Source organism: Anas acuta, chromosome 1 (assembly GCF_963932015.1).
Source record: "Anas acuta chromosome 1, bAnaAcu1.1, whole genome shotgun sequence".
Classification (NCBI taxonomy): domain Eukaryota; kingdom Metazoa; phylum Chordata; class Aves; order Anseriformes; family Anatidae; genus Anas; species Anas acuta.
The window spans coordinates 71,785,847-71,798,965 of NC_088979.1; the positions used below are offsets into that span (position 1 = coordinate 71,785,847).

General features: G+C 34.0%; 1 protein-coding gene across 1 annotated transcript in view; it reads right to left on the bottom strand.

Annotated features, from left to right (window-relative positions):
* Nucleotides 1–1,094: 1,094 nt before the first annotated feature.
* PRKX (protein kinase cAMP-dependent X-linked catalytic subunit) overlaps nucleotides 1,095–13,119 on the bottom strand; it is a 60,854-nt gene continuing 48,829 nt past the window's right edge. Inside the window, exons 6-9 of the mRNA XM_068682222.1 lie at nucleotides 11,324–11,381; nucleotides 8,851–8,928; nucleotides 5,412–5,560; nucleotides 1,095–4,881 (exon numbers count right to left, since the gene is read on the bottom strand). Coding sequence (XP_068538323.1) covers nucleotides 5,435–5,560; nucleotides 8,851–8,928; nucleotides 11,324–11,381 — 262 coding nt within the window. The 3' untranslated portion in view covers nucleotides 1,095–4,881; nucleotides 5,412–5,434. The remainder of the gene's footprint in view (nucleotides 4,882–5,411; nucleotides 5,561–8,850; nucleotides 8,929–11,323; nucleotides 11,382–13,119) is intronic.

Below are 13,119 nucleotides of genomic sequence, written 5' to 3' on the forward strand. Positions count from 1 at the left end.
AGAAGAAAATTCTTGTCAGATTATTTCAGAATTTCTTTTTACAGTAAAAAATGTTAATGAATCATGCAGATGAGACGGATTTGGGGTCAGTGAGTAATACAAGAATGTGATCCAGGGAAACAAGTACAGACCAGCAGAACTTACCTGCCCTTCATTAGTGAAAAAACATATTTAAAATTACCTTTGTTGGAGAAGATTCTGAGTCACAGGTAAAGCCAAAAAACATACAGTACTCAGCTTAGAGTAAATGAACAAAACCTCTACCACATGACAAAAGAAATAGATGCCAAACCAAATTCTTTACAAATACCAAATTTTTGAATGTTAGCAAGTGTCCTGGGTATATTTTAACTGAGCAGTTTTTTGATTCATGTCTAAGACATGACTAAAAGCTTGCCAGGGCTTATTGAAGTGTTCTTCGCTTTCCATTAGCAGTTTTTAAAAGCACATGACAGTGCTTAATGAGAGAAAAACATCAATGCACACAAAATAGACTTAAGCCAGGAAGAAATAAAGCACAAAACTGTTAAAAACCCCTTAAGTTGTCCCTACTGTATCCAGTCAGTTCTATACCTACATATTTACCTCTGCAAGATTAACCTATCCAGTGGGTAAGAAATAAAATGCAACTGGACTAGGAGAAGTAATTTAAAACCAACAGCTAAATATTTTTTGGTAAAAGCAGACTTTTGAAGTTATTGATAAAGATGGAAAAAAAGATTTAGTTTAGTGTGCCTGACATCATAAGAATATTTTTGGTGCTAAGAAATGATTGCAATGATTGAAATGAATGTTCTGGACAGCGCTCAGGTCATTAAGTTGTGAAAATGTCAAAGCAACTAGGGTCATTTAATCAAAGTTCAATGAGAAGTCCAAGTCAACGCTTTTCAGTATCAGATCACTACCTGAAAAGAATTGGAAAATGCACTTCTTGGTACTACTACTATGCCAACTGAAATATTTTCCACCACTTGTGTCTTGCTCTGGAAAGACTTAACTCCTGAGAAGAAGGAACAGTTGTTTTTCTACTCCTCTCATCAATTATTGGATGAAGAGCCTGTACCTCCTCCCACCATAAATGGAAGCAAACTAGGTTTAAACATTTAAAAAGTTATAAAGGTTTATTAAATGAATCCAGATTTGACAGATATTACATAAATTAAACAGCAATAAAATTTTACTAGGGTTTATGTACAGATCACAGTGATTTTCATTGTGCAATGAGGGCTGACTTTATAACTTTGAACAGTACGTATACATGTGAGCTACAACAAGCAATCAGCAACATACAACATTAGTCCAAGTTAACCTTGCAAGTCTAGCGTTTCAAACTGGTTATGTAGTACACAAATGCCTGCTACCATTACCACTACCTACTACCACAACAGAGTATTTATAAAGCAGTCAGGTTTGCCATAGAAAAGTGCAAAACATGGGAAGTCTGTACACAGTACAGTACAAAAAAGAAATCATGCTACAGTCATTAAAAGCTGAAAAATAAATCTATAGCATAGGAAGCACTGAATCACACCTCTTCTGAATGGCAAGCAGATGGGCTGAGGAACAGCCGTATCTCAATCGCTATCAAACCTGCAAAATCCCTGTTGATCCATTTAAACATAGTTCAGTACCTATATTTTGATCAATTAACAATGACTTTTCTACAGTGGAAGATCACATTAGTTAAAGCTCAGTAGCACACATACTCATTGATCAAGCTAATATACAGGAAAATCTACAGCATGTTCTCCATTTAAATCATGAAGCATTTTCATCATTTGGTTACAAGGCAATTAAGTTTACAATGCACATTTATCACTTAAAACCTTGAATTGGGCAATTAAAAATATATTTATATAAAAAACTCAAAAATAAAGATTGCTTTTTTTTTTTTTAATGTTTAACATTCTCATTCACCAAAGCAGAATATGAAAGACCTATGGGCTCTTGCAAAAAAAAAAAAAAAAAGTCCTGATGCAAAAGTCTATATGCAAAAACACATTAACAGAAGCAATCATAATAAAATGAACCTCAGAGAAAAGAAACTTGAATGGGAAAAAGTGTTCTAGCTTGCTTAAAAAAATAAAACCAGAGTCCTTAGTGCAGTGTGTATTGGGAACTTCTACTTGAGCACTCAGATAGAACTATGTTAGTGGTCCATGAAGTCCCAGCAAAGACTTAGAAATAAAACCAACTCACTTGTGCAAATAAATAAAATGGGAAGGTAATAACAGCTCATTAGTTTTAAGATTGTACAGAAAACTGATCATTTAAGATAACATTTCAAAAACAAAGTTTCTTATTATTTTAATTAAAAAAATTGAAAGTAGCTTTGTACTAGAAAGCATGTTGACGAGGTCAGTAGTTAGGCATATGTACACATGGCTCTGAAAATAACGTGAAGTCAAGAGATTAGCACTATTACAAAGATTTTACTTGTTTCTTTAGTCTCTATCATAGCAAGTGCACCCACTGCCAGCAATGGATAAGATTTGTAGAAAGAAAATCTATTTCCTGTTATTCAAACACCCAAAACTTCTTACCACCAATGTAGCACATTAATCAAACGCAACTTCATTTCCTCAGCTTTGAAGACCTAAACTCAGTGCAGTTTTTAAATTTTGAAAAACAAAACAAAAATGATATGTACTGCAACAACCAAGTGTCCTAAATATGTTTTTAAATAAAAAACTGCTTTTGTAGTACTCAAATACCATAAAATACTGAAAGCTTACACTTTAAAAAACAAAAAAACAACTGTGCTTTCTTCTCTTAGACAATGTAAGCTGTTTTTACATACTTCAGTTCCTCCAACTGGTTTGGAATAACTAACTCCACAGATACAAATAAAGTAGACCAGATTCACTTCTCAGGAGAACAAGGTAATTTTACCGTCTTAAAAGTATGATTTTCTATGGATTTCCTGAATTTTATTATATATGACTACACAGTTTTCACTGATCATCAGCTGGGGCCATCAGCTTGTGACACTTCGTAACATCAAGATGACTCTAATGTTCCAGAGCTACTGCTTTGAAGTAGCACGATTCTCCTACGTATTGTACATTTTTGCCAGTTATATAGTCTCTTTAAATGTTAAATTTGTTTTATAAAGAAATAGATCTAATAAGCTAGAAGTTGCAAGCTTTCAAAGCACACATACTATTTTACTACACCTCTGCATTGTTTAGAGAAAGGCTTTCTTAAACGGAAGAAAATGGAAGTAACTTTTCCATCAGGAGGCCCCAGCTGTATATCTGTAGTAAAATTACAAACATGTTAGTTTTATCAGCTATTAGTAAAATGCTTTCTTTATAAGCATTCAGAATTTAGCTCAGAAAAAATAATCTTTGGCCTACATTTCTCATGGCATTTTGGATAAATATAGAAAACTGTTTATAGGAGAAACTGTCAGTGTCATCTAATTAAGTAGTTTTATGTAGAGCTCTTAGTCACAGTTGTGAAACTCCAGTGAGCTGATGAGTTTTTTTTGGGAAAAAAAAAAAATCTAAGCATTGTAGCTTTCCTAAAAGTCAGATACAAATACAACATCTTACGTATTTACTTTTTGGAATCAAAGCACTTCAAAATCAATTCCCCTGCATTAAAACAAGAATCATGATATGAAATATGAAAAAGAACCTTGAATTGTATACAATTTACCTTCATGTTTATGTATATTCATATACATAGATACATATAGATGTATATACTGTTACTTTGTGCTACTTAAAATGAAGCAGTATTGCAAATACTTCCTAAACACAGTGTATTTAATCTGCTAGAAAGCTGTTAGCAAAGTATAAAAAAAGATTCCTTACATCTAAGGCTTGAACTCTGTACATATGGAATTCCTGGCAGTGGAGACTTTAGGATATTTCCAAAAGCAGAAGCAGAAAATTCAATCTCTAATATACATTTAGTGTTCCCTCTGATATTCGTAAGTGCCAAGCATTCAACAGGCATGTCAATAACCGAAAAAGTTTGTTATGGCTCATGCTTTACATGTGAAGAAGACAGCAAGCTTGAGAGAACACAACCCCTTTAAAAGCTAGTGAGAGCCCTTTTATGAATATGCACTGAATTGCATGTTTACAGATAGTTGTCATGTGAGAAATTACTTTTCAGACAGTCTACTGTCACGCAATATCCTGGTTTATAGAGACATCACTGTAACAGAACTTCATTGATTAGCCATTAAGATGCATCTTAACAATAAAACATGCCCTTGTCTTTCTGCTTTCAAGTACTATGGTTGCAAGTGTGAGGCATTGGAATTTTTAGGTACAAATCTTATTTAAAACTTAATTATTTTTATTTTATTTTTTACAAAGAATTATAAAATGTATACACGATGATGAAAAACTCATTTTTCCTTTTAAGATTTTTATCCCTAGAGAACTTCTTGAAAAACATTATTTGAAAAATAAAAATCATAGACTCTGCAAAATACAAAAATTTACATCTTTGCACAGTTCCTGTGCTTTAGTTGTATTGTATTCATTATATACATATACACTAATTTGTGCTTTTAATTACACAAGTTTATTATAAACTTATAAAATTAAGTCTATGAGTTAACTATGCAAAAAGGATCTGGGAATAGCAGGAAACTTAACTAAACCATAACTTAAAAAAAATCCTAATACACCATTTTAGTCAGTCTACTTCAGAGTAGACCATCAATATTACAGTTTACTAAACTAATGCCAAATGTTTACAGCTAAAAATTATTCTTGCCTGCCTCCAATTCCTTATATAAGATATTCTCATATTCATATCTGAATGCAGTATCATTCTCATTCACAAAGGTGGTCTTCATTGAAACATGAAATCCATTTTTCTTCAGACTTGCTCTTCGCTTCAGTTTCCTTCCAGTTACTAAGACAAAAAGCAGTGGAAAAAAAATATAAACCACAACACAGTGCATGTGAATTGAATGTAAATTATCAGCCTTTCATTGTTGTACAACAGAATCCAGGGTATAAAATTAATTCAACAACCTTGTTCCTCTAAAAAAAGTCTTCACTCTTAACACAAAAAACTTACAATCAAGAAACGAACGTGACTGTTATGTGTCAAATTAATCTAGATATGTGCTTTTAACAAGCTATTGAAAAACGTTTTAAGGATGAAAGGACTTTAAAAAATATCTATAAGTGGATAACTATCACTATAGGAACAGCAAAGCCTATGATATAAATTACCTCTATCATTCAGCAGGCTTGCTTTACAACATATTATTCAGAGTTTACTTTATATTGTCTATTACTATGGCCAATTCATGTTGGTTTTAAGAGCTGTATGGAAGCATTAATCACTATTATTAATCAGAAGATGTAATTCCTGCACAAGGCTCTCACTCACAGATTTGCAATGTTTTGAAGCAAGCTCCTGACATTTGAACATACCTCTTCCGTTGCATATGTCGCATTCAGAAGTTCTTGAAAATTTCTAAATCTTTAGGGGGTACTGGAGGCATTTTATTCCAGTCATCTTCAGGATAAGCTTCAAAATTGGAAGTATCTCCATCATTAGATACTTTCGGCACTATAGGAGGCTAGTCAGAAAAAGCACAAAAAATAGTACAGTTTCTCAATCAGCCACTCTCCATCATATTAAAGCATACGTTCTGTAAAGAACTAAGAAAAAGAACAGGGGGTGCTGCTGGTAGGGGTGGTGTACATATTGATAGAAGTTCTTCTCTTTCACCAACATTGATTGTTGTGAAAGAAAAAAGCTTACAGCAACACAGACAGGTTCCAAAGCTTTATCTGCAGTTAAATACTGTGGTTAAAGGACACTTATAATGCAGATACCTATTTATTTAGCACTCAAGCTCTAGCTGCTTTGGAAATGGAAATTAACTACTTCAAAATATTATTACAATTAAGCTTCCAGGCACATTCTTTTACAGAGTAATCTGCCACTCTCCTTCCTCACTCCTTACCTCTTTGGTCAGTTAGCAAGAATCACCATCACCATCAGATAATATAATCACCATAATCACCATCAGATCCCTCTCAACTAAAGAAGGGTCATGATAGCAGTGAGGGCAATTGCAAGAAAAAGTCTCTTCTCTTCATTGCTTTCAAATAGGTTGACTGATTTGAGAGAGGCTGAAATGACTCGTGCTTGCCTCACACTACCTACTGTGCTTTTTCCTAGCCTAGCAGTAAATTGAAGTACGTGAAGAAAGTGCTGCACTGTAAGTAAACGTTATTTCATAAGGATATCTGTAAAAGCATCTTAATTCAAATGGATCTTTTTAAGAAAAACGAAAATGTCAAGGGATATAAGTGTTTCTATCTCTTTCTTCAGAGGATCCTTTGGATTTCTAGTATTGCTCACTTCAGCTTCAGCTATAGTATTGCCCACTAGCTTCACTCTACCTGTAGTGTCTTGTCTTCTGTCTAGCATCAAGACTACTCTGACTCTCTGGCCACAGGAAGGAGATAAACCACCTCTCCAGGACACTTAATCAGAGAATTTACTCTAGGGTAAAACGAAACAAAACAAAACTCTTTTCTTCTTTCAAGTGACCTTCAGCTTTCTATCCCCTTTCTCAGTGATACGAAGAACTTAAATATCATCATAAACCAAACAAACCACTCTAGGTTGAGAAAACCTTAAGGTCAACCACCAAACTGGCCAAAGAGAGTTACATGACAGGAAGAACTACAAAACGAAGCAAAACAATACTCTCCATTTTCTCAAAAACCTGGCTTCCACCGTTTCTGAAATCTAATCCGATTTTTTTGGGCTTCTTAGTTTGAAACAATGCCATTAGCAGGTTTCCAAATGGAAAGAAAGGGTCCTTACAGACAGCAATGACCAAGCTTCAACCAAAAGCAAAGCCTTGTTTTGGCAATATGGCAGTCACAACATACTGCACAGATACTTAAAATGGGCAGAATCTGCTCTATTCCAAAAGCTCAGCTTCTACTCATTGTGACTAAGCAGAGTACCAGAGAGCCAGTATTGAACAAGGCGTACTCAAGACAGTGCTCCAGATCCTAATCCTTCATAACCACAATCCTCCAGCATACCTGAACATTTTTAATATGTGCAACTGCAAAAACAACTTGAAAATGTATTTTCAAAAGTTCCTACGCTGGGGCAACTACCCAAATTGACAGAAGACTTCAGAAATGCTGTTTCTAAATGTTGAGGGAAGATGTAGCCTGGTCTAAATCCACTTCAATCTGATCGTGCTTTCCAAAAAGCCAAAGAACCTCAAGGCCTGTAGAGAATGGATCTTCAAGAAAACTCAGAGATACCTGCTTCACCACAGAGGATGCGTGCTATTCCTGCCTCCCTGTAAGCATACTGACAAGAAAACAAGTTCTGTGAAGTGATACAGAAAAAGAGAGAGAGAAATTAAGACTGACAGAATTATTTTCTCTCCTCTCTCCTAGCCTTTAATGTTATTTGCCTAATACTGACATTTGAGATCTTATCAGGACTGTGAATCAATGTTTCATCTGTACAATAGGTCAATTCAGACTTTTTAGAAAGAAAATGGAGCACTGTATCCATTATTTCATATTTTACATCTTTTCATCAGTATGTAATAGACTAAGATTTTGAAAACTGATTCTGCCTCTAACAATAACAAAGTAAATTTCTGAGCCAATTTATGTCTTTGATCTGAAGTATAATTCAACAGCATCTCAACTTCTAACAGTTTAATTCAATCATCACTAAGAATAAGAAACAACATTTTGAATTCATAATCCAAATGCTACAGTGACTTTTTAAAAATAAAAATTTTACACAACGGGTGTTTGGATCCAAGACTAACAGTCTGTTTTTTAATACTATTTGTTTGCTACCTATTTAGTAATAGAGTAGATTGTTGTAAACTTCAGGGTTGAAATACTTATAAGCATATGATCTCACGATTTGTGTTCCTTGCACTTTTTCATGACCAGAATTTACAGTAAATAATTTGAAAATTGTGTCTTAATTACAATGCCACTAGGTAAAACATTAACTGGATATAGCAATTCCAACATAAAAAAGAAAAATCAGCTACTTTAGGATGTTGTCTACAAGAATACATCAAGAACATTTTCACCTCTCAACTACTGTCCACAAACACAATTTAAGATAGCTACCCAGAAATTCATTCTAAGAAATTAATGCAAGAAAAGTAAAACCAAACATGTAATCGGTACTGGACCGACTGTATATGGCAACCTATATTACTAAAAATCACTGCTATAAGAAACCGTACTAGTCAGAAATTTGAGGAAGGAAAGAAGGAAGGCAGTTTTACTTCCAAAGGTCTTTAAAAAGCATTTTTACAGTGTTGATAGCTTTTGCAAACATCTGCCCTCATATAACACTAGAATTCAGTGCTGTTAAAAAGTATGTTAGAATTACATTCATAAATCCTTCTCTCTCACCTTCTCTCTTCATCCTATTCCCATATGCTTTACACTTTATTAAAGCATTTACCTGAGTTGAACTTGGCAGAAAAAAATAAAACTCAGTAAAATATTTCCACATATATACATTGAAGAAACAACAACAACCCTTCATCCCTACAACAGTAATTACATACAAAAACCTACAACTGAAAATTAAAACTCATTGCATGTAATGCTAATCAACTTACTTGAGCAGAACAAACTAGGGTTTTTCTACCTTGCTATCTGTAAGAGTATTAGATTGCAAATAGACAATCAAATAATTTAATTCTGTAGTGTAAAAGAACAAAAATGCATATTATTATTGATACAGGCATATACTGCTCACACACACACAGCATCAAGTCCTCAACAGAATAGTTTAAACGAACAATTTCTGGTTATCATGCCCTGTGCAGCATTTTGCAGGATGTACCTTTAGTCTCCTTTGAGGTACAGCATCCCAGTCTATAGACCTGAACCATCGATGTCTCTTCACATCATCTGCTCCATTCTTTAAGAAAAAAACAAACATCCCAACCATTTAATAAGATATATGTATGCCAAGACATGCATTTCATCCTAAGAACAGTGGCATCAAAACAGGCTAACGGTTCATTTAACCTTATCTCTTTTTTATCAGGTGATAATCAATAAAAAGATTCTACAGGATAAATTTATAGTGTTACTTCCCTAATAGATTCTAAGTTCCAGCAATATAGTCTTTTTTTTTTCTTTCAGCATTTTTCTGACACAAGGGTGATGAAGATTAGCCTTTAAATACCTACAAAACCATTCACTGCAGTTCTATTTACTTGTTTTCTCCTGAGTTTTAGACAATGCCTTTTATTCAGACACATTTTCTAGAGTAAGAATTATTTTTTACATTAATTAAGAAAATAACTGTGGGTTGATGGTGTGTAAAGTAAATGTAAAGACCAGGAAATACTTCTGTCAAATATTACTGATGTTTAGTGTTGAAAACAAGAGGTTCTAAATACTGCTGTAAAAGAACACATATAAAGCTATTTGTTTTCATTTTAGATGAACAGTTAAAGGCCTTATTGTCTTGTAACGATTACTTTCTCTTTGCTGACTTGATTTTGTACAAAAAGAGCAAAAACATCATTTATTTTTCAAGATAAAACATCGTTCAAGCACATACTCATTCTCAAAGATCTAAGCACTAGGGAAAAACAGCAGGTTCTCCATATCAGACCTGGTCACAGTTTTATCACACAACACTCAAGCTACCACCACATCCAGCCCCATGGAACAAAAAATATTGTACTTTTTCTTGCTGTTGATTATTTTTATTTTATTTTTCAGTTTTACTTTGGTTGGTACCCATGCACCTATCCAAAAAGGCAATAAGGAGAGTAATTTCTCTCTCATCAAATGTTTCATCACAAAATGTCCAACCAGATATAATTTTTTCTAAACCAACTTTGGTTACAGAAAAGGATCAGGCTTAATACTGGCCCACTGCCACCCAGCCCCAAAACCCCACTTCTAATTAAAAGAAGTTTTGATTTTGACATTTTAGCCATTTATAGTAAACAAGCTAAAAATACCTTAAATAACCACAGACTAAAAACACAAAAACCATCAACCACATTCCTCTCCCCCCTCCGCCCCCCAGAACATTTGATTAAACCAAGGTTTGCTTTTGTGTTTGTTTTCCTTTGAAACTATCAAAAGATAAGAATTTTCATCAGCCAATAACTTCCTAAATTTTGAGCTTGTGATGGTCTGATGTTAATCTTCGTCCTCCCAATAGAAAAATACTGCAAAAAGTTTAAGTTTGGAAAGGTAAGGAAAGTACTTATTTTCCAGCTTTTCCTATTAGTTTAAGTTTGTGCTGTAAAAAAGGTTCTGAAAAGGAACTTTGGACAGCGGGTCCTAGGGTCTGCACTTGCATGTTCAAGGAACCTGGGTGACTGCATCTTTTACCTTCTTCCGTTATGTGCAACATAAAACATGCTTTGCAATAAAAATCAAACTTCTGACCAATCCTGGCCAGAGGAATGGAAATTTTATCTGTCTCTAAACAACTAGAAGTTTACAAAAGCCAATTTAGGTATCCATAACATTGTGACCACAGCAACCAACAAATACAGGACTAACGTATGCTGCTAGAAGGGTGTATTAACCTACAGTAAGTTTTGAGGTGCTTTGTCTGGTCTGTTAATGTACCCAAGGTAGTTCACACATAGGTAATTTCTCACATCACAACCCACCATCACTGCCACATAGCTGCAAAATCAAGTAAACTCTTTGTCTTCTTGACATTAGAAGCAGTATTACAACAGGTCACCTCACAGAATTCACAGGATTGCTTTCTGTGTCACCTTGGCATATCACAGGTAGAGATGTACTTCTGAGGTACATTGGGATGCTACCTGAGACCTGTGGGCATAGCTTTGCCTTTTAAGCAATTTCTTCCAGAAGTCAAATCGTAACAGGAAGAGTTATTATATAACTATACATCATGGTGCAGAAACAATTTCTATAATCTTAAAATAATCAAGCCTCTAATTTGTTTAGTGTTCTTTCTGGGATTAAACAACTCCAAAGAAAGAATGAAGTTATCTGGCTCTCCAGGGGACAAATGGGACATAGCACCGTGCTTCTAGTCTACTGCAAGTCTTCAAATGTACAAAAACAGTTGGTTGGGGGGGAAGGGGGGTAAAGGCAGAGAAGACTATCACGAAAAACAGAATTAATCCAACATTATGAGTACAGATTCCAGAAGTACAGAATTAACGTTTGCATTTAGGATTGCAAAAATGAAGTCATGTATGGGAAAATGTATGTCAACTTCATGCTTATAAAAACTAAAGCTATTCTAAATCTTTCCTATAGAATTCTTTCAACCTTGTGTATTACATCTAACATTTTATGCTTACCTTCATGTTTCCTAACCGTCTTGTCCTGTCAACCACAAGCAGCTTCTTAATAAGGTCTCTGTAGTAAAGAAAACATGTCCTCTGTTAAACAAAAGTAATATGTATTTGAATGCCATATGGATGTTACATAACATAAGCACGCTTCACTTTGGCTAGTTAATACCGCGTATAATTTATGCATTCATTTCTTTTGTATTTCAGAACAGATAAGAGTCAATCATAAAAAGGAGTAAAGTGTTCTAAAAGGAACTTGCAACGTTATCTCAAGCTTTTTTTTAAAAACAAAAACAACAAAAAAAACGTTTTCCTATTTGTTCTTCCCCAAGTAGTACCATATCTTTCTTTGTATTTTTGTATTTTGCTGGGCATTCCAAATCTCAAAATGGATCTCAAATCTATTTGGCAGACACAACTCTAATACATACATGCATTTTTATACATATATATATATATAAATAGATAAAATAGATAAAGTCACACCCTCAACTTTATACATTCAAATCTAAATTCTGCAGCAGTTAAATATTCAGAGAAAACATGGAAGAGCTGGTCATCTGTCTCAAATTAGTAAGATCGTAAGTTTTAATTTCACTGAAAACAAGAATCTTCCTCTGAGCTTCTAGGTCATTGAACAATTCTACATAAACCTAAGTCAACCTTTTAAAAGTTGAAATTAAGTTTATAAACACAAAGACTTCCATTTTAAGAGCAAAGTACTTTAAGCACCAAGTAACTCCAACACAAATCAAAATGAGCATCACAATTTTCTGAGTGAGCTTGATTACTTATGAGTTGGGAGAAAATGCATTTTTGTATTTCTCAGATATTTATTTTCTATATCAATTATTATTTTGCTATATATTTTAGCACAGTATCATTCTGCTTTCTTAAACTACCAATGAGATAAAAAAAAACGTAACTGCTACTATTGTTTCTACAGCTTCAAATAGACCTGAAAGATGAAATACTGCACGACATGCTGCAGATCTAGAAAGTATGTCCAATTCAGGTTTTTAACTCTGCAGAAGGTTAAATATGCATATTTGCAGAAAAAAGAAAAAAAAAAAAAAAGGCAAGCATTAATGGCACACCTCTCCCTCTCCACCCTTGGTTGTAATACCTACTATCCCCAAACAAAAACAGTATTATGTCTTGTATCCTAGAAATCGCTCAAGTTGTATGCATGACAAACATATGAGCTCACAGAAAATGTGTTGAACTGTTTCAAAAGCTGTTGTATTTGGCAGCGATATAGTTCTAAAACTCAACTAGAGAAATATTCAATTGACAGATACAAGGAGAATAAAGAAATCAAGACAGAAAGCATTTTTTAAACCTTCACCATCATTTCAGACAATCAATGTTTGGATTAGGTTAAATCATGTGACTGACTTCTTTAATATTAACCTTCTGGGAAATACCTCCTTCTAGTTCTTCATTAAGAGTACTATTTCTTATGGGAAAGGCTATAAAAATGGCTATAAACAGTCTTTTCAACTGAAGTAGGACTGAAAATGAATCCAGAAACCCAAAACTAGATTCACAGCCTATATGACCAAAGCTTAATCATGGAGCTTTTCCAGCATAACTAGAAAACATTCAATGGATCTTTCTTGGCTTACTTCAGATATTCATCTTGGAAAAGCAAAGCTAAACTCAGTGATGTGTGTCGTCACTAAAGATAAACACATCTGCTGCATTCAATAAAACAAATATCCATTAACTTGAATAAAGAGATAGTTGAGTGCTTCTTTAATTTGTAGTTTCCCCATAACAATTTTGAAACTGTTACATTA